The sequence below is a fragment of the Heptranchias perlo genome, chromosome 11, assembly GCF_035084215.1.
Source record: "Heptranchias perlo isolate sHepPer1 chromosome 11, sHepPer1.hap1, whole genome shotgun sequence".
Lineage (NCBI taxonomy): Eukaryota > Metazoa > Chordata > Chondrichthyes > Hexanchiformes > Hexanchidae > Heptranchias > Heptranchias perlo.
In genome coordinates this window covers 2787305-2813132 of record NC_090335.1, presented here as the reverse complement: position 1 = coordinate 2813132, position 25828 = coordinate 2787305, and the positions used below count along the sequence as shown (strand labels likewise).

Genomic DNA, 25828 nt, shown 5'->3' with positions numbered 1-25828 from the left:
ATGGGATCTTCAAAAAATTGGCATTTTGAATGTTTATTTTGTGATTGGCTGTGGTTTAAAAAGAGGTTAAAAATTAACGGGATAGATTAAAAAACTATCTGGTATCATTGTGATAGGAAAAGTCGGAAAGCTGGAACAGCTCGGAGCGTTGATTATAATCACATCCACTAAAAGTATGTAAAAAAATAGTGTGCAAAAATATAGTATAAAGCAATCCACAAATGTGAGAAGTAAACAAATCAGTCAAACCTGTGTGAAGTGAAATTTTGAAGGTGGGAACTTAATCTCAAATGGAGAAGGATCAAGTTACTCCTACCACAAGAGCAAGTTAATATTAACCCCTTCCATCCCAAGAAGCCAGAATGTCATGCCAAGAGCAGTTCAACAGATAGAAATGACCCAGTCGGTTGAGAACTGTCTGAGGCTAACCATTACACAGGTGAACATGAGGTAACAATTGGTATAGGTTATATTAGTAAAATTGTCCGAATCACTCGGAAATGCCAAAGGCTACAATTGACTGAGATATAAGTTTTCACGCTACTGTGAAAAATTGATAAGAAAGGAATGTAAAACAAATCATATGAAAAGGAAGCATAGGTTAGACAATTGGAAGTCCATTACTTGAGCTATGTACTGACACAGGGTACTAAACGCCTATCAGTTTTACCCCGCCACAGTATGATAAGGAAGTTTTGACAAGTTCTGGGGCTATTCAATTTTATTTGAAATTAATAGTAGAATACAAGATCTGACCAAAGAGGGGAGACCTTCCATGACAAATTATATAACTCGCATTGAGAATGCTAAGAAAACTCAACAATTAGATCAACACCTCCTAACTCAAGTGTTAAAACAAAGAGCGACATGGAATGGAGGTGGACATCGTAAAAAGAGATAGGCAAATATGGAGACGTAAAGATCTGTGATAAGTGATATAGCAACTGCCTTTGCCTCGGTTGTTAACACCATTGATTTGACAACATTAGATCAAAAGGTCAGAGATTTAGGGTCTCGCATTAAAGATATATTAAAAGATAAATGAAAATACAGATAAGGAATTGTCTGAGGATCAAATGCTGACCATATATTTGCAAAGGATAGCTACAGTGCTAGAAACACATGCCCAAACCATTAATAAATTAATAAAAGAGGAATATAACGTATCTTAGCAGGCGGCTGCTAATGATATCTGCTTAATGTGGTTACATCTTGAAAACACAGAGATTAGGACTTGGACTTGGAGTTAGAAATTCCAGTCTGTGGGAGAGACCGTGTTTATTTCAGACAGGCTGCGTGCTTCAGAGAGAGAGCAAGAGTGGAACTGGGCAATTTCTCTCTCCTGTTTTGTTTTATAAATTTGTTTTGGGTATAGGGATTATTCCTTTGGATAAATAAATAATAAATGAAGATTTGACAAATTAATCACTTGGGCTCTCAAGAAGAGCCGCAATGGATTTTCTGTGTTTCTTTTAAAACAGGTGACCCTGGTTTTTTTTTGGGACCACGTGAGTGTTGATGGTGCAGGATTACCAAGTGTAGTTACAAAGTTACGGTGCAACCTTTGCTGGAGAAATTTGGTGCAGGAAACGATCCAGTGGTGTTAAAGATTTAAGACTTTAGCTGCAGACATCAGCGGATACCAAATGTCACAGCGTGGTGATATCAACCTGATTCTCTTCTTTTGAAAACATTTTGATTTGTTTTGTTTTAACCTATTTGTTGTCTTCCGAGACAGAATGCTCGAGGTGGGGAGATATGGGAATTTCTCTAAAGTCATTGAATTGGGCATGATAAAAAAATCAATCTGGCATAAATATACAATCTAGTGGAAGTCAGGAAAGTGTAGTTGAAAATAGTAAATTGATAGCTTTCTTGTGTAGATATTTGTGTCCTTGCCTATAATGAATAATGAGAAAACTACACTCAAAAGCCTGGCCACTACTAAAAACATTAACCAATGAACTAAATATTTACTGACCCACCCTTGGTGCTCCTCCTTGTCTTGTGACTCACTTTTTGACTTTTCCTTGAATTTTTGATTCCTCGCACGGCTCCCTTTATACCCGACTCACCCCCTTCCCCCGAGCTTTATACTCGGCCCCTTCCCCCGAGCTTTATACTCAACCCCTCCCCCCGAGCTTTATACTCGGCCCCTTCCCCCGAGCTTTATACTCACCCCTTCCCCCGAGCTTCATACTCACCCCCTTCCCCCGAGCTTCATACTCGGCCCCTTCCCCCGAGCTTTACACTCACCCCCTTCCCCCGAGCTTTATACTCACCCCCTTCCCCCGAGCTTTATACTCGGCCCCTTCCCCCGAGCTTTACACTCACCCCCTTCCCCCGAGCTTTACACTCGGCCCCTTCCCCCGAGCTTTATACTCACCCCCTTCCCCCGAGCTTTATACTCGGCCCCTTCCCCCGAGCTTTATAGTTAGTGTTTTAGTGATTGGTTAGTGTTTTTAGTGGTTAGTGTTTCAGTGATTGGTTAGTGTTTTAGTGTTCGATAAACAGTAAATTACCTTAAAGCTAAACAAACAGTTTAAATGACTGTAGTTAACATGGCAGGACAGCTGGGACCTGTCACATGCACATCCTGAGCCATGTGGGAATTCCACAATACTTTGTGTGTCCTGGAAAACCACATGTGCAGGAAGTGCCGCCAACTGCTCGAGCTCGAGCTCAGAGTTTCTGAGCTTGAGAGGCGGCTGGCGTCAGTACAGTGCTGAGAGTTTAATGGATAGCATGTTTCAGGAGGTGGTCACCCCTCAGTATTGATTACCAGTGGAGTGCACCTCAGGGGAGTGCAGTCAGCAGCAAATCCACAGCACTGTGGGAGACTCAGCTGCACAGGGGGGCAAAAGAAATGCAGTTGTTATCGGGGATTCGATAGTCAGGGGGATAGACAGGTGTTTATGCAACCGCCAACATAAATCCTTCATGGTGTGTTGCCTCTCTGATGCCAGGGTAAAGGACATCACTGAGAAGGTACTCTTTTGAGAGGGGAAGTGGAACAGCCAGAAGTCGTGGTCCATGTGGGAACCAATGACATAGGATGGGAAAGGGCCGAGGTCCTGCAGTTAGAGTTTCAGGAGCTAGGGAGGAAGTTAAAAAGCAGGACCTTAAAGATAGTAATCTCTGGATTACTCCCACTATGCTAGTGAGTATATGAATAGTAGCATAAGACAGGTTAATGCATGGCTGGAGCAATGGTGCAGGAGGGAGGGTTTTAGATTCCTGGGGCATTGGGACCTGTTCAAGATGGCCGAGCTGCAACCAATGTCCTCACGGGGAGGTTAACCAGTGCTGTGGGGGAGGGTTTAAACGAATGTGCCAGGGGGATGGGCACCAGGATGAAACATTAGAGAGGAGAAACAAGGTCCACAGAGGACTGGGAGGGACAAGGAGCACAAGAGTAAAGAATAGTTCAGAAATAGGAGGGATCAGACAAGGGGCAACTGTGAGGCAGTCTACGATGAGATTTGAGTTCATGTGTGTAAACGCACGGAGTGTGATAAATAAGGTTGGTGAGCTGCAGGCTCGAGTCACCACATGGGACTGTGATATAGTGACAATAACAGAGAGCTGGGTCAAAGAAGGGGAGGATTGGGTATTTAATATTCCCGGCTACAAGATATTCAGGAAAGATAGGGAAGGAAATAAAGGAGGGGGGCAGCAGTATTGATCAAAGAAACTATTACAGCACTGGAAAGGGATGATGGAGTTGAGGGTCATAGACAGAATCGATTTGGTTAGAATTAAGGAACAATAGAGGAGCTATTACACTACTGGGTGTATAATATAGGCAACAAATAGTGGGAAGGAGATAGAGGAGCAAATTACAGAAAGATGCAAGAACTATAGAGTAGTGATAATGGGGGACTTCAATTATCCTAATATAAACTGGGACAGTAACAGTGTGAAGGGCAAAGAGGGGGAGGAATTCCTGAAATGTGTACAAGAGAACTTTCATGAACAGTGTGTTTCCAGCCCAACGAGGAAGGAAGCAATGCTGGATCTAGTTCTGGGGAATGAAGTGGGGCAGGTGGAGCATGTTTCAATGGGGGAGCATTTGGGAAACAGTGATCACAATATCATTAGGTTTAGAATTGTTATGGAAAAGGACAAGGAATAATCAAAGTGAAAAACTTTAACTGGAGGAGGGCAAATTTCAGTGAGTTAAAAAGGGATCTTGCCCAGGTGGATTGGAATCAAAAATTGGTGGCAAAACATTAATTGAACAATGAGAGGCCTTCAAGGAGAAGCTGGTTCAGGTACAGAGTAGACACATCCCTACGAGGGGGAAAGGTATTTAAAGCTAGGGCATCTAGAGCTCCCTGGATGACTAAAGATAAAGAGATTAAAATGAAACAGGAAAAGGAGGCTTATGATGAATGTAAGGTTCATTATACAGTAGAGAACCAGGCTGAATACAGAAAGTAGAGGGGAAATCTAAAAAAGGGAATAAGAGGGGCAAAGAGAGATTAGTTGCTAACATAAAAGGGAACCCAAAAGATTTTTATAATGATATAAATAGTAAATGGGTCGTCAAAAGAAGGGTGGGGCTGATTAGGGACAAAAAAGGAGATCTTCTTGTGGAGGTAGAGGGCATGGCTGAGGTACTAAACGATGACTTCACATCGGTCTTCACTAGAGAAGAGGATGCTGCCAGTGTAAAGGAGGAAGTAGTAGTGATATTGGATAGGATAAAAATAAAGAGGAGGTACTTAAAAGATTGGCAGTACTCAAAGTAGAAAAGTCACCCGGCCCGGATGGGATGCATCCTAGGTTGCTGAGGGAAGTAAGGGTGGAAATTGCGGAGACTCTGGCCATAATCTTCCAAACATCCTTAGATATGGGGACGGTGCCGGAGGACTGGAGGATTGTAAATGTTACACCCCTGTTCAAAAAAGGGGAGAGGGATAAACCCGACAATTACAGGCCAGTCAGCCTAACATCGGTGGTGGGAAACTTTTAGAGACAATAATCTGGGACAAAATTAATCGGCACTTGGAAAAGTCTGGGCCAATAAATGAAAGTCAGCACGGATTTGTTAAAGGAAAATCGTGTTTGACTAACTTGATTGAGTTCTTTGATGAAGTAACGGAGAGGGTTGATGAGGGTAGTGTGGTTGATGTTGTGTATATGGACTTTCAAAAGGCTTTTGATAAAGTGCCACATAATAGACTTGTTAGCAAAATTAAAGCCCATGGGATTAAAGGGACAGTGACAGTGTGGATACAAAATTGTCTCAGAGACAGAAAGCAGAGAGTAGTGGTGAACGGTTGTTTTTCAGACTGGAGGGAAGTATACAGTGGTGTTCCCCAGGGGTCAGTATTAGGACCACTGCTCTTTTTGATATGTATTAATGACCTGGACTTGGGTATAGAGGGTATAATTTCAAAGTTTGCAGATGACACGAAACTTGGGAATGTAGTAAACAATGTGGAGGATAGTAACAGACTTCAGGAGGACATAGACAGACTGGTGAAATGGGCAGACACATGGCAGATGAAATTTAGTGCTGAGAAGTGGGAAGTGGTACATTTTGGTGGGAAGAATGAGGAGAGGCAATATAAACTAAATGGGACAATTTTAAAGGGAATGCAGGAACAGAGAGACCTGGGAGTGCACGTACACAAATCTTTGAAGGCGGCAGGACAAGTTGAGAAGGCTGTTAAAAAGCATATGGGATCCTGGGCTTTATTAATAGAGGCATAGAGTACAAAAGCAACGAAGTTATGCTAAACCTTTATAAAACACTGGAAAGGCCTCAGCTGGAGTATTGTGTTCAATTCTGGGCATCGCACTTTAGGAAGGATCAGGGTCTTAGAGAGGGTGCAGAGGAGATTTACTAGAAAGTGCCAGGGATGAGGGATAAAAACAGAAAATGTTGGAGAAACTCAGAAAGTGAGGCAGCATCTGTGGAGAAAAAGAGTTACTGCTTCAGGTCGAAGAATTTCGTCAGAACTGGAAGATGTTACAGAGTTTAAGTTTTTAAGCAAATACAGAGCCATGGGAAAGGGGGGAGGAAAGAACAGAAGGGAAGGTCTGTGATGGGGTAGAGGGCAGGAGTGATTAAATAATGAAAGGGATGATGGTGCAAGGAAAGGAGGGTGGGTCTGGAGTAGCCGTGAATGGCAACAGCAGAACCATTAGTATCAGAAGGTTTAAAATAGATATGGAAGAGGACACAGACCACTCTAAAGTAAAAATGCTCAATTGGAGGAGGGCCAATTTCAGTGGGATGACAACTGATCTGGCCCGGGTAAATTGGAATCAAAGATTGGCAGGAAAAACTGTAATTGAACAGTGGGCGGCCTTTAAAGAGGAGATGGTTCGGGTACAGTCCAGGCACATTCCCACGATGGAGAAAGGTAGGGCAACTAAAGCCAGAGCTCCCTGGATAACAAAAGAGATAGTGAGTAAGATGAAATGGAAAAAAGTGACGTATGACAGATGTCAGGTTGATAACACAAGTAAGAACCAGGCTGAATATAGAAAGTTCTGAGGGAAAGTGAAAAAGGAAATAAGAGGGGCAAAGAGAGAGTATGAGAATAGACTGGCGGCCAACATAAAAGGGAATCCAAAAGTCTTCTATAGACATGTAAACAGTAAACGGGTAGTAAGAGGAGGGGTGGGGCCGATTAGGGACCATAAAGGAGATCTACTCATGGAGGCAGAGGGCATGGCCGAGGTATTAAATGAGTACTTTGCATCTGTCTTTACCAAGAAAGAAGATGCTGGAAAGTCTCAGTAAAGGAAGATATAGTTGAGATACTGGTTAGGCTAAAAATTGATAAAGAAGAGGTACTAGAAAGGCTGGTTGTACTTAAAGTAGATAAGTCACCCGGTCCAGATGGGATGCATCCTAGGTTGCTGAGGGAAGTAAGGGTGGAAATTGCGGAGGTACTGGCCATAATCTTCCAAACATCCTTAGATATGGGGGTGGTGCCAGAGGACTGGAGAATTGCAAATGTTACACCCTTGTTCAAAAAAGGGTGTAAGGATAAACCCAGCAACTACAGGCCGGTCAGTTTAACCTTGGTGGTGGGGAAACTTTTAGAAACAATAATCTGGGACAAAATTAACAGTCACTTGGACGAGTGTGGATTAATTAGGGAAAGCCAGCACGGATTTGTTAAAGGCAAATCGTGTTTAACTAACTTGATTGAGTTTTTTGATGAGGTAACAGAGAGGGTCGATGAGGGCAATGCAGTTGATGTGGCGTATATGGACTTTCAAAAAGATAAACTGCCACATGGTAGGCTTGCTATTAAGATTGCGGCCCATGGAATAAAGGGGGCAGTAGCAATATGGATACAGAATTGGCTAAGTGACAGGAAACAGAGAGTAGTGGTGAACGGTTGTTTTTCGGACCGGAGGGTGGTGTACAGTGGTGTTCCCCAGGGGTCGGTGCTGGGACCACTGCTTTTCTTGATATAGATTAATGACATGGACTTGGGTGTACAGGGCAAAATTTCAAAATTTGCAGATGACACAAAACTTGGAAGGGTAGTGAACAGTGAGGAGGACAGTGATAGACTTCAAGAGGACATAGGCAGGCTGGTGGCACGGGCGGACACATGGCAGATGAAATTTAATGCGGAAAAATGTGAGGTGATGCATTTTGGTAGGAAGAATGAGGAGAGGCAATATAAACTAGAGGGCACAATTCTAAAAGGGGTGGAGGAACAGAGAGATCTAGGGGTATATGTGCACAAATCGTTGAAGGTGGCAGGGCAGGTTGAGAAAGCGGTTAAAAAAGCATACGGGGTCCTGGGCTTTATAAATAGAGGCATAGAGTACAAAAGCAAGGAAGTCATGATGAACCTTTATAAAATACTGGTTCAGCCACAGTTGGACTATTGTGTTCAATTCTGGGCACCGCACTTTAGGAAGGATGTGAAGGCCTTGGAGAGGGTGCAGAAGAGATTTACTAGAATGATTCCAGGGATGAGGGACTTAAATTACGTGGATAGACTGGAGAAACTGGGGTTGTTCTCCTTCGAACAGAGAAGGCTGAGAGGAGATTTGATAGAGGTATTCAAAATCATGAAGGGTCTAGACAGAGTAGATAGAGAGAAACTGTTCTCATTGGCTGAAGGGACAAGAACCAGGGCATAGATTTAAGGTGATTGGCAAAAGAACCAAAGGCGACATGAGAAAAAACATTTTTACACAGCGAGTGGTTAGGATCTGGAATGCACTGCCCGAGGGGGTGGTGGAGGCAGATTCAATCATGGCCTTCCAAAGGGAACTGGATGAGTACTTAAAATGAAAAAATGTGCAGGGCTATGGGGATAGGGCAGGGTGGTGGGACTAGTTGGATTGCTCATGCATAGAGCCCACGTGGACTTGATGGGCCGAATGGCCTCCTTCCGTGCTATGATTCTATGATTCTTTGATTCATTACCAGCACTTGCTGTCCAAAAAAATGGGTCAGTGGTTATGGTCTGAAGTTATTGAAACCAGTGTTGAGTTCAGAAGGTTGTAAAGTGTCAAATCAAAAGATGAGGTGCTGATCCTCGAGCTTCCGTTGAGCTTCATTGGAACAGTGTAAGAGACCGAGGACAGAGAGGTCAGAGTGGGAGTGGGACGGGGAATTAAAATGGCAAACGACTGGTAGGTCGGGGTCACGTTTGCAGACAGGGTGGAGGTGTTCAGCAAAGCGATCACCCAGTCTGCGTTTAGTCTCCCCAATGTAAAGGAGACCGCATTGTGAGCAGTGAATACAGTGTAGTAAATTGAAAGAAGTGCAAGTAAATCGCTGTTGCACCTGGAAGGAGTGTTTGGGACCCTGGATAGTGGGAAGGGAGAAGGTGAAGGGGCAGATCCCCATATTCCCTAATTCCCCCTAATTCCTGGGATGAAATGAGGAGATATTGGGTAGAATGGGCCTATACTCTCTGGAGTTTAGAAGAATGAGAGCTGACTTCATTGAAACATATAAGATTATGAGGGGGCTTGACAGGGTAGATGCTGAAAGGTTATTTCCCTTGGCTGGAGAGTCTAGAACTAGAGGCAGGATAAGTGGTCAGCTATTTAAGACTGAGACGAGGAGGAATTTCTTCACTCAGAGGGTTGTGAATCTTTGGAATTCTCTACCCCAGAGGGATGTGGATGCTGAGTCATTGAAAATATTCAAGGCTGAGATTGATAGATTTCTGGACTCTAGGGGAATCAAGGGATATGGGGGTCGGGTGGGAAAGTAGAGTTGAGTTTGAAGATCAGCCTTGATCTTATTGATTGGCAGAGCAGGCTCGAGGGTCCATGTGGGCCCTGTGGGGGTGGGGGGGGGCAGTATGGCCTACTGCTGCTCCTATTTCTTATGTTCTTATGTTTTTAGATGTTGCATCTCCTGTGCTCGCACGGGAAGGTGCCATGGGGAGGAGCGTGGGTGTTGGGGGTGATGGAAGAGTGGACCAGGGTGTGGCAGAGGAGCAGTCCCTTTGGAATGCTGAAAGGGGAGGGGAGGGGAAGATGTGTTTGGTGGTGGGATCGCGCTGGAGGTGGCGGAAATGGTGGAGGATGAGACGTTGAATGTGGAAGCTGGTGGGGTGGAAGGTGAGGACAAGGGGGACAGAGCCAGCACAGGTAGCATGGGTCGAATGGCCTCCTCCAGTACTGTATCTACTATGATACTATGATAGATTGGGGCATTGCTTTCCCTGTGTCCTCTGACTTTCCAGCAATATTAAACTCTGGACATAGATATTTACAGAATACAATTCACCAAATAAATGAATAAAACAGCTTTGGTACAAACTTGACAACTCCTATATACAAGTACGCACTGAAGAAATCTGTGATAAACACATTTTATGCACTGTGCATTTTAAACTTTGCAGTGAAATCTCTCTGTCTTATGCAACTCAAATAATATACTGTTAGGTAAGCAAAAGTCTGAATTATCTTGTGTGTGCAAACAAGGGCAATTAGACTTTGGACTGCAGAGTGGGTTTTTGTGTACTTTCAGTTTTAAAATGCTTGGGTGGGATTTTAACTTCAGGTGCACCCTCTGAAAATCATCAGCTATTCTGCAGGAATTACTGATGATTGTTCCTGCCAGTTGTATTATGGAATAGCGAGGGCTGCAGCATGGGAAGTCTTTACATTAGGACAGGACTAGATGGAAGCGGTAAACTTTGGCAGGAAAAATCAGAGAGCAAGTTATTATCTTAATGGCGAGAAACTGGAAAGTACTGCAGTACAAAGGGATCTGGGGGTCCTAGTGCAAGAAAATCAAAAAGTTGGTATGCAGGTGCAGCAGGTGATCAAGAAGGCCAACGGAATGTTGGCTTTTATTGCTCGGGGGATAGAATATAAAAACAGGGAGGTATTGCTGCAGTTATATAAGGTATTGGTGAGACCGCACCTGGAATACTGCATACAGTTTTGGTCTCCATACTTAAGAAAAGACATACTTGCTCTCGAGGCAGTACAAAGAAGGTTCATTCGGTTAATCCTGGGGATGAGGGGGTGGACATATGAGGAGAGGTTGAGTAGATTGGGACTCTACTCATTGGAGTTCAGAAGAATGCGAGGCGATCTTATTGAAACATATAAGATTATGAAGGGGCTTGATCGGGTGGATGCGGTAAGGATGTTCCCAAGGATGGGTGAAACTAGAACTAGGGGGCATAATCTTAGAATAAGGGGCTGCTCTTTCAAAACTGAGATGAGGAGCCACTTCTTCACTCAGAGGGTAGTAGGTCTGTGGAATTTGCTGTCACAGGAAGCTGTGGAAGCTACATCATTAAATAAATTTAAAACGGACATCGACAGTTTCCTGGAAGTAAAGGGAATTAGGGGTTACGGGGAGCGGGCAGGAAATTGGACATGAATTTAGATTTGAGGTTAGGATCAGATCAGCCATGATCTTATTGAATGGCGGAGCAGGCTCGAGGGGCCGATTGGCCTACTCCTGCTCCTATTTCTTATGTTCTTAAATACATAGATGACATGTTTTTCTCTCAGAAGTGTGAGAATAACAAGCTGTCAGTGCTCATAGGAACAGTTCAAACATTACTACCCCACAGAATCATTTCTAGGCTGTAGAGAGCAACTTTTTGGAGGATAACAATAACATTTTTTCACTTCCAAAAAATGAATATAATTTTATTCCAAAAGTGCTGACAATTACAAAATCTCCTGTGGTGTTTGTTGAGAGTTTATTTGTTTGGAGGTATTTTCTCCTCTACCTTGGCCTTTGTACAACAGTCCAAATAAAAGAGTGAACGGGTGACCTGTCCCAGATCTTGGCCAATGTGACCTGACAAACTCATTAGGAACCAAACAGGAGCAGCCTGGGAATGACTCTCTCTCTCTGGGCGAGGTGGTGTTGGGACCTGCTTGTTGTCTGCCTTTGGCCCACTCACCAGGTGTGGAGGAATGTGGGCTTGAACATGTCTCACACCTCTCTTTGGAACGGCACACTGGGATTACCCTGAAATGTTCTGTGTACATTACACAGTAAATCGTTAGAAATGGATTGGAATGCATTTTACACATGTTACAGGAAAGAAAGCTGAAAAAAGCCTTGCGGTTTCCAAATGGTTAAGTAATCGATGAATTTGTCCTCTCTTGTGTTTGCGTGACCTCACAGTATTGAATCTGTCTGCATGTGATCGTCAGAACTTTGGTCAGCCCAGTAACATCCAAACAGCCAGCTTTATGAAGCAGCAATTTGTGTTGAGTATAACCACAAGTGCCAGAAATTTCAGTGGATTAAATTGTAACTCCGTCCAGAGGATCTAAGTTTTCATTGATATTGAAGGAGCTGAATGCATCGCAACAGTTCGTCAGCAGAGATTTCTCATTAGGCTCCGTTTTAATTGTTTTTAATTTGCCTTTGGAGCAATCATGACTTATCTAAGAAACACGGCTGCTCTGATTGGCGTGTTTGCTTTGTGCTGCTTCATCACATTTGTGGTGTTGATTGTTAAGGATGATTTTACGAATATAGTGGAAGACCGGATCAAAGAGGTAAGAAACCGCAGAACTGTCGAAGTTTAGCATCATACAGAGGCCGCCTCATATATTGTTTATGTTTAAGACATTTTACATATTTATGCAAAAATAATTCACATAATGTGATGTAAAATTCACAAGATATTTAACATGTGTAGTTGCAGTGTTGGTCAAGTGGATCATGTTGGTTCAGAAGAGATAGCTCCAGCTTGACCAATCTCCTTAATCTCATTGAGGAAATGATAACACAAATACACTGTGGTGAGTTATGTTAGGTGCTTAGACTTTGAAAAGACATTTGATAAAGTTCCCACACAAAAGTTAAGATCAAAGCTGCGTGAACTGAGGGTAAAACTTGGCAATGGATAAGAAATTGCCTGAGGGGTAGAAAATAATGCGTGCTGGTCAGGGGAAAGACGGCGGAGTGAGGGGAAGTACTAAGTCGGGTGCCACAGAGCCTAGTGTTGGAACCACTGCAGCTTCTCATTTACAGCCATGACTTGAATTCAGAATCACAATGCAAATTGGTCAAATTTGCAGATGAAACCACACTAGGAGGGGCAGTGGAATCAAACGAAACAGCTCAGGAGTAATAGAATGAGTTACACAAAGTGGGCCAAACAATGGCAGATTTAATGCAGATAAATATAAAGTATTGCACACTGGAAGGAAAAATGGGTGACATTGATACAACAAGAACAAAAACTTATCTTTCTATAGTGCCTTTAATGTAGTAAAACATCCCAAGATGCTTAACAGGAGCGTTATCAAACAAAATTTAACTCAGAGCCACATATGGAGATATTAGGACAGGTGACCAAAAGCTTGGTCAAAGAGGAAGGTTTTAAGGAGCGTCTTACAGGAAGAGAGAGAGGTAGAGAGGTTTAGGGAGGGAATTCCAGAGCTTAGGATCTAGACTCCATGAATGGTGTTGAAATAGTTGAGGATGATGATGAAATAGACCCCATGAATGGTGTTGAAATAGTTGAGGATGATGATGAAATAGACCCCATGAATGGTGTTGAAATAGACCCCATGAATGGTGTTGAAATAGACCCCATGAATGGTGTTGAAATAGCTGAGGATGATGTTGAAATACACCCAGGAGTTTTAGTAATTAACATGTCCATCCAATGCAAAGCAGCAATTGATAAAGCCGATCGAATGTCGAATAACTGTGCTCTGGTCAGTCCGCGCCTTGAGTGCTGTATCTGGTTCTGGTCAACAAGCAACAGGAGAGATATTAGAGTGCCGGAGGCAGTACGGAGAGGAGCCATGAGGCTCATCTCTAATGTTAGGAGCCTGAGTTATGAGGAAAGGCTGGAGGGAACGTCACACCCATTTTGTAAGCATAAAATGGACGCCTAAGAGTCCAATATGGCGGGTGAAGTGTACACGCCGTCCTGCGCCAGAAGTGCGCTGCCCGCCTCTGTAGGTGTCTGCAGCACGTGCCGGAACTATTCAGGGAGCTCATTATAATAAAATAAGGATCTTATGCTGGTCTGCCTCAGCGCCTGCCTTGCCCTGTGATCAACTGGCCCAATAATTCATGGTGCCAACAATTAGGAAGGACCCTGTAGGAGGGTCATTTAAAGGGCTCATCCACTCTATACAGGTTGGTTGCTGGTTTGTCCTCTTTGGCTCCTAGTTAATTTCTGGGCCCTTTTTTTGTCTATTTTCTGCACTACACAAGTGAATTCAGACTTCTGGGAACAACTTTGCTGGACTGCTTTTGTCAGATTTGGGGAGAGTTTATTCCAGTCACAGGTGGTCTGACAGGTCTCCCTTTGGGGCTGGAGGATGAGGAGGAGCAGCCAAGAAGACAGGAGAGATCAGGGGCAGCTGGGAGAAGAGGGAGGAGGAGGGCACTGCGTGGGAGGCCATACCCACAGCGGGTCTTCAGGGAGCATTTCCCCAACCTCAACTTCACTGAGTAGCAATGTACGAGGAGCCTTCGCTTCACCAAGGAGACTGTCACTGAGCTCTGTCACCTGCTGCAGGCACAGCTCGAGCCTCGTAGCAGGGCATGGACAGCACTGCCTGTGATTCTCAAGGTCACTGTGGTCCTGAACATTTATGCCACTGGGTTGTTCCAGGCTGGAGCAGGTGACATCAGTGCCTATGGTACTAACAAGGGTACTGGCGGAGTGAGTGGTAGGGACACAGGCATACTGTCACTCTGAGAGAGGACAGCAGGTGCCTCTCCCACGGTGCCAAGGCCACTCTCCTAGGACTGTGCCTTAACACTCCTACTGCTCTGCACGAGAACAGAGTGCAGGAGTGAGGTGACGCTCTGGAAACCTCTGGAAACCTCTGTCAACACTGGCCCCAGAGCCAAGGTGGCAGCTGCCTGAGCTTCCATGGCAGCAGTGTGAGTTATCAGGAGAGCAGGATGGGGTGGGCACCGCTGTGGTGTTGATAGAGCTGACCACACGGTCCATGTTGGATAGAATGGTCTCCATGTTCTGTGTGAATCCTTGACACAAGTTGGAGCTGGCTCCTCGATCTCTGCACCTTGTATTTCCCGTTGTCTGCCCATCAGCCTCCGTCTGTAGTCTGGGTCCTGGAGGTCAGTTTCTGAGTCCTCGCCAGCTGTGCTGGTTTGTGATCTCGCCCTCTGGCGAATTGGCACCTATGGTGTCCATCCCCTGCCCTGGCTCCTGCCCACTTGTGCCCGATGATTGGCCATGTGAAGACCCCTCCCCCACCAAAGTGCGTGTGGTTCCAGTCTCTGAGCTGGTGCTTGTGGGGGTCAGATCGAGTGACGGTGCATCTTCAGGAAGGCTGGTCTCCTCTTCCTCAAGTGGCAAAGGGACTTCCACATCTTCATCACCTGAAATGAAAGAGACCAGGGGTAGCTTGTGGTGTGAAGGGAGAGAGAGAGAGAGAAACGGCAGGTGAAAGCATCTCCCGTTTGTCCTGCAGAATGTGAGATAGAAGTAAGATGGGAAAAGAGGATAAGGTGTGAAGAAACCCTGCGCAACGTCTCCTCCAGCGCTGCCGGTCGCCACGGCATCGACTCCCCCCCCCGGCCCGTGATGCCCAGCACATTATCTTCAAGGAGTGAAAGGGAGTGTTGGTGGCTTGTGGCCTCTCCAGTCTCCGTCTGCTGCATCATGTTGTGCGCGACCTTCTCCTGCAAGAAAGGATTGTGTTTGTGACAGCCTAATGAGCTGTTTTGAGAATGTAGCTCTCATAATAAAATCATGCAGATGTTGTCGAATAGTTAGTGTGTAGTGTATAAGATGTGAGGTGTGGGTTGCAATAGTGCTGAGAGTTTGCAGTGCAGAATGTGTGAGTATAAGGAGGAGATGGAAGAGTGAAGTCTGGTATAGTGATTGTAGGAGGGTGAAGGGAGTGGGGGAGGGGAGTATTGTGAGTAGTGAGGCTGGAGGTGGTGGAGGTTTGAGTGGAGAGTGAGAGAGGTGAGAGGTAGGTTTCTTACCATGACAACTCTGGTGAGATCATGTCGAAAACTTAATTACCTATTATACACAATGCATTAACTTCAAACACTTAATTTAGACAAGTAAGAATTTATTAAGAAACTTGTACAATTTGGAAGGTAGCTCAAGCAACGGTTGAGACTACGACTTCAATTCAAACAAAGAAACGGTTATCTTTTATACACTTAGTTCAGTAATGTCTGTCTATCATTGAATATGGGTGTACATGTACACTCTCAGTGGTCAAGTGGTTCGTCAATCAAAAGATAGGGAACCCACCCAACTGACATCCATAGCTCATTCCTGCTTTGGCACGTAGGCTTTGCAGGCATGAGAGAACACTGCCTTCCTAAATTCCGAAGCTAGCTGATCACAGGGCTGAAGTCAGTATCAAGGCTACATGGCCTCTCTTAAAACTGTATTCTCATTATTTTATAAGCCAGCATGTCCTTATCTATAGGGGGGAGGGATGGAAGGCCAGACAGTACCAAGCACCTGCACAGCCAACTTAATTATCAACATACTAAGGACAATTGTGTCTTTCTGTGAGTGTGTATGAAATTGTAACTACCCCATGTATGGGAGTCAAGGAGTTAACATTGGTCAAATACCCATCATGCTGTTCTCTTTTATGGTCAAGTAACTGTTCACGTATTTCTACATTAATGTGATCTTTATAGTTTTCCACATTGGTCTTTATAGTTTTCCACAATCATTGAACTTTTTCCTGCATTATTGTCATGTCCTGAGTGCTAAGCTCCTGGTATTAACTCCTCTTCCCACTGGTGGTGGAGGTGTTGCCTGGAGGGCTTCCTGCCTCCTGGGGGGAACAGGATCTCCCTCCACCTGGCAGGGCCTCTGAAGGTGGAGACCTAATCTATAGCTTTTGCAGCCATTTTTCTCTTCAGAGACAATGGCCTAGAAATTTGACCAAGCAGCGGCTGTTTCTCAGCCTTCTAAGCCTCCAATATGGAGGGCAGGAAGCACACACTCATTACAAGCTAAAAGTGTGCTGCCCACCATATTGGAATAGGCAGTGGAGGCCGCCAATGAAAAGGTAAGTCATTTATTTTTTCCTTACCCTAATGTGAAGCCAAGAAGAGCAGGAGTATACACTTCCCCCCTCCTCCCTCCCCCCTCCCCCGCTCCCCTGCTCCCCCCCAGGACCTGCCTGTGGTCTGGCTCTCTGATTTTGCGAAGGCCCCAGTCAATCAGTTGTATCAGGATGTCCAATTGGTGTCTGCAGCTCGCAGTTTTATGGAAATGAGGCCCAAGGCCCACTTTGGCACGAACCACGGGCCACCATGGCTCGGGCACGCGTTTCAGGCACGCCGCCTACTTTGTGATGGTTTCCAGCGCAAAACCAGTTCCATTCCTGGAATTACAAGAAACCTAATTAATGGACATCTTGTACAGGACATCATCAATAAGAAATCCAGAGTTTACAAAGAAAGATCCAACCAAAGCACTTGAAAGTTCAACCAACCACTGATATCAATTAAACCACTGAGTGATTACCAGTTCGTATAATCAGCCCCAAGAGCTCCACTTTTAATGCCCTGTCTTCACACACTTTGTGGTGATCATTTGGAGGGCTGATAATGAAAGAGAAAGGATCATAATTGGGCATCATCAAAACTGGCACTGCTAATTCCAATCAATTCTCCAAACTTGTAATATTGGGCCAGATCTTGCTGGAGTGGGCATCTCACGACGTGCCCCATTAGTTAGACTTTCTCCTCACCCTTCAGCTCAAAAATTTTTTTGCCCTGTAATCTGCTGGAAGTGCGAGCTGAAAATGGGTGATGACAGCATTGGGGCATCTGGGACCTTAGTGAACGACGGGACCAACAGGGTATCTCCTTAATCAATGAGATTAAAGGATTGAGAAATAAACAGAGGAACGATGGAGAAGGAGGGTGAATTAATGTCAAATCAGGTACAGAAAAAGAAATAAAGAGAGGGAAAGAAAGATTGGATTAAGAGAAAGAGGGAAAAAAGACAGAAAGGAAAAGAAAGAAAAAAAATGTAAAAGTTAAAAATTTGACCTCTTTGAAATCTCTAACATCAATTTACGACATGAAGGAATGAGATTGAATGGTTTAAATTGTTCCCATTCTGGGCTAGAGAAATTGGCATAGAATTAACAATTATCACATCATTAAAAGGGTACTTACGCTGTTAAGTTCCAGCCCTAACTTTCTGTGGTGAGTTTAATGGACAACTAATGTGCACATTCAGCAAGTTCCTAAAAATAACGGGGAGGTTAAGGTTGAGATGCCGTTTGCGTGAGGCAAACACTGAAGGGGCGTAAATCACATGTCACTAAGCTTCGGCTCAATTTGTGTACAGCTAAGATCCAAACTACTCTCAATGCACTGTTTTGGGAAAGTCCTGTCAATGGGGGGAGATGGGCCACCACACCTAGTCCTGGAGGGACCCTGCTGTATTTTCCTGGTTTATCCTTTGCTCACTAGAAATATTTGTTGCTCATTTGTTACATTTGTACTGAGTAAGCTCTGGTGGTTACTGTTAACAATTAACAAATCATGCAAAACAATAAACAGCAAACATCAAGTTCAAATTATCCCAGTGCTCAAATGTACTTATACTCTGTTGAAAAAGTTAACCAAATCACATTTTTTGGCATCATTTCTGGTGCTGTCAGATTATTGTGCAGATTGCAATCAAGTACAGCTGAATTCTGGTGTATTAGTCAAAGATTCATAACTTTTTTCTCTATACCTACCTAAAAATATTGCAATTTGTACATCAGTGCAACCTTTTTAAATTGCTGACTGCAAAATGTAAATTATGGATGTGATTTTCAATCAAGATTTAATTCTACAGTAATTAGTTTTACAAAAAAATGGATTCAAGTTTACAACTGAGTCCAGCACTTACACTATCACACGCCACTGTTACTGAAGCCACCTGTCCTAAGGGCAAGTATTGGGGTTAAATCGCATGGTATGACAGTATCTTAACGTTAATTAAAGTAAGTTCGAATGTTCAAAAAGTGGGTTAATGTCTTAGTTAGATTAGAGAACAAAGGAATTTCAAGCAATCACATTGTCATTCATGTACACTAATACCAAATACTGCCATTTCACACTATATGTTTTAGTGAGACAGCATCATTTTGAAAATGTGAGTCCATTTAAATGAGGAATAATGGCAGGACTCTGCTCAAAAAAAATAATGTGTGTGAACGTTGCACACCATTGTTAGTGTGGAAATTGGCCAGAAACTTGTGGTAAGTAAGAAATACCCAGTGAATTGTGAATTGCCACAAGCTGTGGATGATTTGCGTTGCTCTGCTGTTAGCCTTACGAAAACAACATCTCACGCTGAACCTCCCTGTGATTTTCATGAACTTGCTGGATTTGTACATGAATTGCCCATTAAGCTCTCCATAGAAAGTTAAGTCTAGTAATTAATAGCGTAAGTACCCTTTTAACAACTTGATAATTGTTAGTGATTGCTAATCAACCTCTCTGGCCTAGAAAGTGAACAATTAAAAGTTTGGAGTCTCATTCCTCCAGGTAGTGAATTAAACAATTCACTACCTGGATAGTTCAAAAACATCAATTTTTTAATTTTTAATTTTTTTTTACTGCCAATCAACCTCTCTGGCACTAAAGATTAACTGTTACACGTGAGGAGTCTCATTCCTTCAGGTTTTAATTGTTGGAGATTTTAAAAATGCCAAATTTAAAATTAAAACTTTTTTTAAAGTTTTCCTCTCTGTCTCTTTTTTCTCTCTTAATCCAATTCTTTCTTTATTTCTCTTTCTGTACCTGATTTGACTCTAATTCCTCAATTTCCTCCTCAGTCCCTCCTCTGTTTATTTCTCAATCCTTAAATCTCACTGATTAAGGAGATAGACCATTGGTCCTGTCGTTCACTAAGGTCCCAGATGCCCCATTGCCCTCACCATGCTGTTATCAGCTCACACTCCCAGCAACTTGGTGGGCAGAACATTTTCGAGTTGAGGGGCGAGGAACAAGTCTCACTAATGGGGCACGCCGTGAGGCTCCCCACCTGCAAAATCCGGCCTGATCATTCAATGTTGAATTTTTATACATTTTAATCAATTTATTGCTGACTTTCAATAAACCACATTCAGCATTTGTATAAAGTGGATGGACAATGACATGATTATTGAAGTAATGATGTTATCCCATTGCCAATCATAATGTGTAGCAGTCCGAGCTCTCCCTGGCAGTCGACATGTTTCATCATGACCTGAGTTTTTAAAACAGCTACCTCTTTTTTTTATTCGTTCATGGGATGTGGGCATCGCTGGCGAGGCCGGCATTTATTGCCCATCCCTAATTACCCTCGAGAAGGTGGTGGTGAGCCGCCTTCTTGAACCGTTGCAGTCTGTGTGGTGATGGTTCTCCCACAGAGCTGTTAGGAAGGGAGTTCCAGGATTTTGACCCAGCGACGATGAAGGAACGGCGATATATTTCCAAGTCAGGATGGTGTGTGACTTGGAGGGGAACGTGCAGGTGGTGTTGTTCCCATGTGCCTGCTGCTCTTATCCTTCTAGGTGGTAGAGGTTGCGGGTTTGGGAGGTGCTGTCGAAGAAGTCTTGGCGAGTTGCTGCAGTGCATCCTGTGGATGGTACACACTGCAGCCACTGTGCGCGGGTGGTGAAGGGAGTGAATGTTTAGGGTGGTGGATGGGGTGCCAATCAAGCAGGCTGCTTTGTCCTGGATGGTGTCGAGCTTCTTGAGTGTTGTTGGAGTTGCACTCATCCAGGCAAGTGGAGAGTATTCCATCACACTCCTGACATGTGCCTTGTAGATGATGGAAAGGCTTTGGGGAGTCAGGAGGTGAGTCACTTGCCGCAGAATACCCAGCCTCTGACCTGCTCTTGTAGCCACAGTATTTATATGGCTGGTCCAGTTAAATTTCTGGTCAATGGTGACCCCCAGGATGTTGATGGTGGGAGATTCGGCGATGGTAATGCAGTTCAATGTCAAGGGGAGGTGGTTAGACTCTCTGTTGTTGGAGATGGTCATTGCCTGGCACTTGTCTGGCACGAATGTTACTTGTCACTTATGAGCCCAAGCCTGGATGTTGTCCAGGTCTTGCTGCATGCGGGCTCAGACTGCTTCATTATCTGTGGGGTTGCAAATGGAACTGAACACTGTGCAATCATCAGCGAACATCCCCATTTCTGACCTTATGATGGAGGGAATGTCATTGATGGAGCAGCTGAAGATGATCGGGCCTAGGACACTGCCCTGAGGAACTCCTACAGTAATGTCCTGGGGCTGAGATGATTGGCCTCCAACAACCATTACCATCTTCCTTTGTGCTAGGTATGACGCGAGCCACTGAAGAGTTTTCCCCCTGATTCCAATTGACTTCAATTTTACTCGGGCTCCTTGGTGCCACACTCGGTCAAATGCTGCCTTGATGTCAAGGGCAGTCACTCTCACCTCACCTCTGGAATTCAGCTCTTTTGCCCATGTTTGGACCAAGGCTGTAATGAGGTCAGGAGCCGAGTGGTCCTGGCGGAACCCAAACTGAGCATCGGTGAGCAGGTTATTGGTGAGTAAATGCCGCTTGATAGCACTGTCGACGACACCTTCCATCGCTTTGCTGATGATTGAGAGTAGACTGATGGGGCATTAATTGGCCGGATTGGATTTAACCTGCTTTTTGTGGACAGGACATACCTGGGCAATTTTCCACATTGTCGGGTAGATGCCAGTGTTGTAGCTGTACTGGGACAGTTTGGCTGGAGGCGCAGCTAGTTCTGGAGCACAAGTCTTCAGCACTACAGCTGGGATGTTGTCGGAGCCCATAGCCTTTGCTGTATCCAGTGCACTCAGCCGTTTCTTGATATCACGTGGAGTGAATCGAATTGGCTGAAGACTGGCTTCGGTGATGGTGGGGATATCGGGAGGAGGCTGAGATGGATCATCCACTCGGCACTTCTGGCTGAAGATGGTTGCAAACGCTTCAGCCTTGTCTTTTGCACTCACGTGCTGGACTCTGCCATCATTGAGGATGGGGATGTTCACGGAGCCTCCTCCTCCCGTTAGTTGTTTAATTGTCCACCACCATTCACGACTGGATGTGGCAGGACTGCAAAGCTTTGATCTGATCCGTCGGTTGTAGAATTGCTTAGCTCTGTCTATAGCATGTTGCTTCCACTGTTTAGGATGCATGTCGTCCTGAGTTGTAGCTTCACCAGGTTGGCACCCAATTTTTAGGTACGCCTGGTGCTGCTCCTGGCATGCTCTTCTACACTCCTCATTGAACCAGGGTTGATCCCCGAGCTTGTTGGTAATGGTAGAGCAAGGTTACATATTGTGCTGGAATACAATTCTGCTGCTGCTGATGGCCCACTGCGTGTCATGGATGCCCAGTTTTGAGCTGCTAGATCTGTTCTGAATCTTTCCCATTTAGCACGGTGGTAGTGCCTCACAACACGTTGGATGGTATCCTCAGTCTGAAGGACTGTGCGGTGGTCACTCCTACCAATACTGTCATGGACAGATGCATTTGCGACAGGTCGATTGGTGAGGACGAGGTCAAGTACGTTTTTCCCTCGTGTTGGTTTGCTCACCACTTGCCGCAGGCCCAGTCTGGCAGCTATGTCCTTCAGGACTCTGCCAGCTCTGTCAGTAGTGGTGCTACCGAGCCACTCTTGGTGATGGACATTGAAGTCCCCCACCCAGAGTACATTCTGTGCCCTTGCTACCCTCAGTGCTTCCTCCAAGTGGTGCTCAACATGGAGGAGGACTGATTCATCAGCTGAGGGAGGGCGGTAGGTGGTAATCAGCAGGAGGTTTCCTTGCCCATGTTTGACCTGATGCCATGAGATTTCATGGGGTCCGGAGTCAATGTTGAGGCCTCCCAGGGCCACTCCCTCCTGACTGTATATCACTGTACCGCCACCTCTGGTTGGTCTGTCCTACCCTTGGGACATTTGGAATGTTGGATCCTATTCAAAGTGACTTAATGCAAAACCTGCCCCAGTTTTCCTGAATTTGAATGTATTATCCTGCATGGATCCATTTCATTAATCCTTTGGAAGGTTTGTAAATTGAGTGCTCTGAGCAGAGACCTCGCTGGCGAAGGAGAAAAAGTTGGAAAAGGTGACAACCTGAATACGGGTAATTTTACCTTGGGGCAAGGGTGTTAAACGGGCAATGTTGGACCAGCCGCCCGTTATACTCTCGCCCGTTATACTCTCGCCCGTTATACTCTCGCCTGTTATACCCCCACCCATTAGACACCCACCCATGAGACACCCACCCATTATACACCCCACCCGTTGGACACCCGCCCATTATATACCCGTCCATTTTACACCCCCACGTTATATACCCGGCCATAACACACCACGCCTATTATACACACCCCATTACACACCCCGCACTTTATACACACTGCCTGTTGTACATCCCGCCCATTATACACCCTCCTGTTGTACACCCGCCCGGTTGTACACCCGCCCCGGTGTACACCCGCCCCTGAGACCATTATGCACCCTCCCATTATATATCGCGCCCATTATGCACCCGCCAATTATACACACTGCGTGGTTTACACATCACCCATTTTTTTTTGTGTTTTAGGCACCCTTTTAAAAGTGAGGTTTGTCTCGTTTTCTTTTTTCTTCTCTTTAGGCAGCCCTTTTGTTCTCCCATTATACACCCCGCCCACTGTACATTCTCCCATTATACACCCCGCCCACTGTACATTCTCCCATGATACACCCCGCCCACTGTACATTCTCCCATTATACACCCCGCCCACTCTACATTCTCCCATTATACACCCCGCCCACTGTACATTCTCCCATTATACACCCCGCCCACTATACATTCTCCCATTATACACCCCGCCCACTCTACATTCTCCCATTATACACCCCGCCCACTGTACATTCTCCCATTATACACCCTGCCCACTCTACATTCTCCCATTATACACCCCGCCCACTCTACATTCTCCCATTATACACTCCGCCCACTCTACATTCTCCCATTATACAGCCCGCCCACTCTACATTCTCCCATTATACACCCCGCCCACTCTACATTCTCCCATTATACACCCCGCCCACTCTACATTCTCCCATTATACACCCCGCCCACTGTACATTCTCCCATTATACACCCCGCCCACTCTACATTCTCCCATTATACACCCCGCCCACTGTACATTCTCCCATCATAAACCCCGCCCACTCTACATTCTCCCATTATACACCCCGCCCACTCCACATTCTCCCATTATACACCCCGCCCACTCTACATTCTCCCATTATACACCCCGCCCACTCTACATTCTCCCATTATACACCCCGCCCACTGTACATTCTCCCATTATACACCCCGCCCACTGTACATTCTCCCATTATACACCCCGCCCACTCTACATTCTCCCATTATACACCCCGCCCACTCTACATTCTCCCATTATACACCCCGCCCACTATACATTCTCCCATTATACACCCCGCCCACTGTACATTCTCCCATTATACACCCCGCCCACTCTACATTCTCCCATTATACACCCCGCCCACTCTACATTCTCCCATTATACACCCCGCCCACTGTACATTCTCCCATTATACACCCCGCCCACTCTACATTCTCCCATTATACACCCCGCCCACTCTACATTCTCCCATTATACACCCCACCCACTGTACATTCTCCCATTATACACCCCGCCCACTGTACATTCTCCCATTATACACCCCGCCCACTCTACATTCTCCCATTATACACCCCGCCCACTATACATTCTCCCATTATACACCCCGCCCACTGTACATTCTCCCATTATACACCCCGCCCACTATACATTCTCCCATTATACACCCCACCCACTATACATTCTCCCATTATACACCCCGCCCACTATACATTCTCCCATTATACACCCCGCCCACTCTACATTCTCCCATTATACACCCCGCCCACTATACATTCTCCCATTATACACCCCACCCACTGTACATTCTCCCATTATACACCCCGCCCACTGTACATTCTCCCATTATACACCCCGCCCACTCTACATTCTCCCATTATACACCCCGCCCACTGTACATTCTCCCATGATACACCCCGCCCACTGTACATTCTCCCATTATACACCCCGCCCACTGTACATTCTCCCATGATACACCCCGCCCACTGTACATTCTCCCATTATACACCCCGCCCACTCTACATTCTCCCATTATACACCACGCCCACTCTACATTCTCCCATTATACACTCCGCCCACTATATATTCTCCCATTATACACCCCGCCCACTATACATTCTCCCATTATACACCCCGCCCACTGTACATTCTCCCATTATACACCCCGCCCACTCTACATTCTCCCATTATACACCCCGCCCACTCTACATTCTCCCATTATACACCCCGCCCACGATACATTCTCCCATTATACACCCCGCCCACTATACATTCTCCCATTATACACCCCACCCACTGTACATTCTCCCATTATACACCCCACCCACTGTACATTCTCCCATTATACACCCCGCCCACTATACATTCTCCCATAATACTCCCCGCCCACTCTACATTCTCCCATTATACACCCCACCCACTGTACATTCTCCCATTATACACCCCACCCACTGTACATTCTCCCATTATACACCCCGCCCACTATACATTCTCCCATTATACACCCCACCCACTGTACATTCTCCCATTATACACTCCGCCCACTATATATTCTCCCATTATACACCCCGCCCACTCTACATTCTCCCATTATACACCCCGCACACTCTACATTCTCCCATTATACACCCCGCCCACTCTACATTCTCCCATTATACACCCCGCCCACTCTACATTCTCCCATTATACACCCCGCCCACTCTACATTCTCCCATTATAAACCCCGCCCACTGTACATTCTCCCATTATACACCCCGCCCACTATACATTCTCCCATTATACACCCCGCACACTATACATTCTCCCATTATACACCCCGCACACTATACATTCTCCCATTATACACCCCGCCCACTATACATTCTCCCATTATACACTCCGCCCACTGTACATTCTCCCATTATACACCCCGCCCACTCTACATTCTCCCATTATACACCCCGCCCACTGTACATTCTCCCATTATACACCCCGCCCACTGTACATTCTCCCATTATACGCCCCGCCCACTGTACATTCTCCCATTATACACCCCGCCCACTGTACATTCTTCCATTATACACCCCGCCCACTGTACATTCTCCCATTATACACCCCCCCACTATACATTCTCCCATTATACACCCCGCCCACTCTACATTCTCCCATTATAAACCCCGCCCACTGTACATTCTCCCATTATACACCCCGCCCACTCTACATTCTCCCATTATACA

General features: G+C 45.3%; 1 protein-coding gene across 1 annotated transcript in view; it reads left to right on the top strand.

The window, feature by feature from the left end:
- The first annotated feature begins 11558 nt into the window (after positions 1-11558).
- Positions 11559-25828, top strand: part of LOC137327046 (lysosome membrane protein 2-like) — an 83983-nt gene continuing 69713 nt past the window's right edge. Inside the window, exon 1 of the mRNA XM_067992431.1 lies at positions 11559-11988. Coding sequence (XP_067848532.1) covers positions 11866-11988 — 123 coding nt within the window. The 5' untranslated portion in view covers positions 11559-11865. The remainder of the gene's footprint in view (positions 11989-25828) is intronic.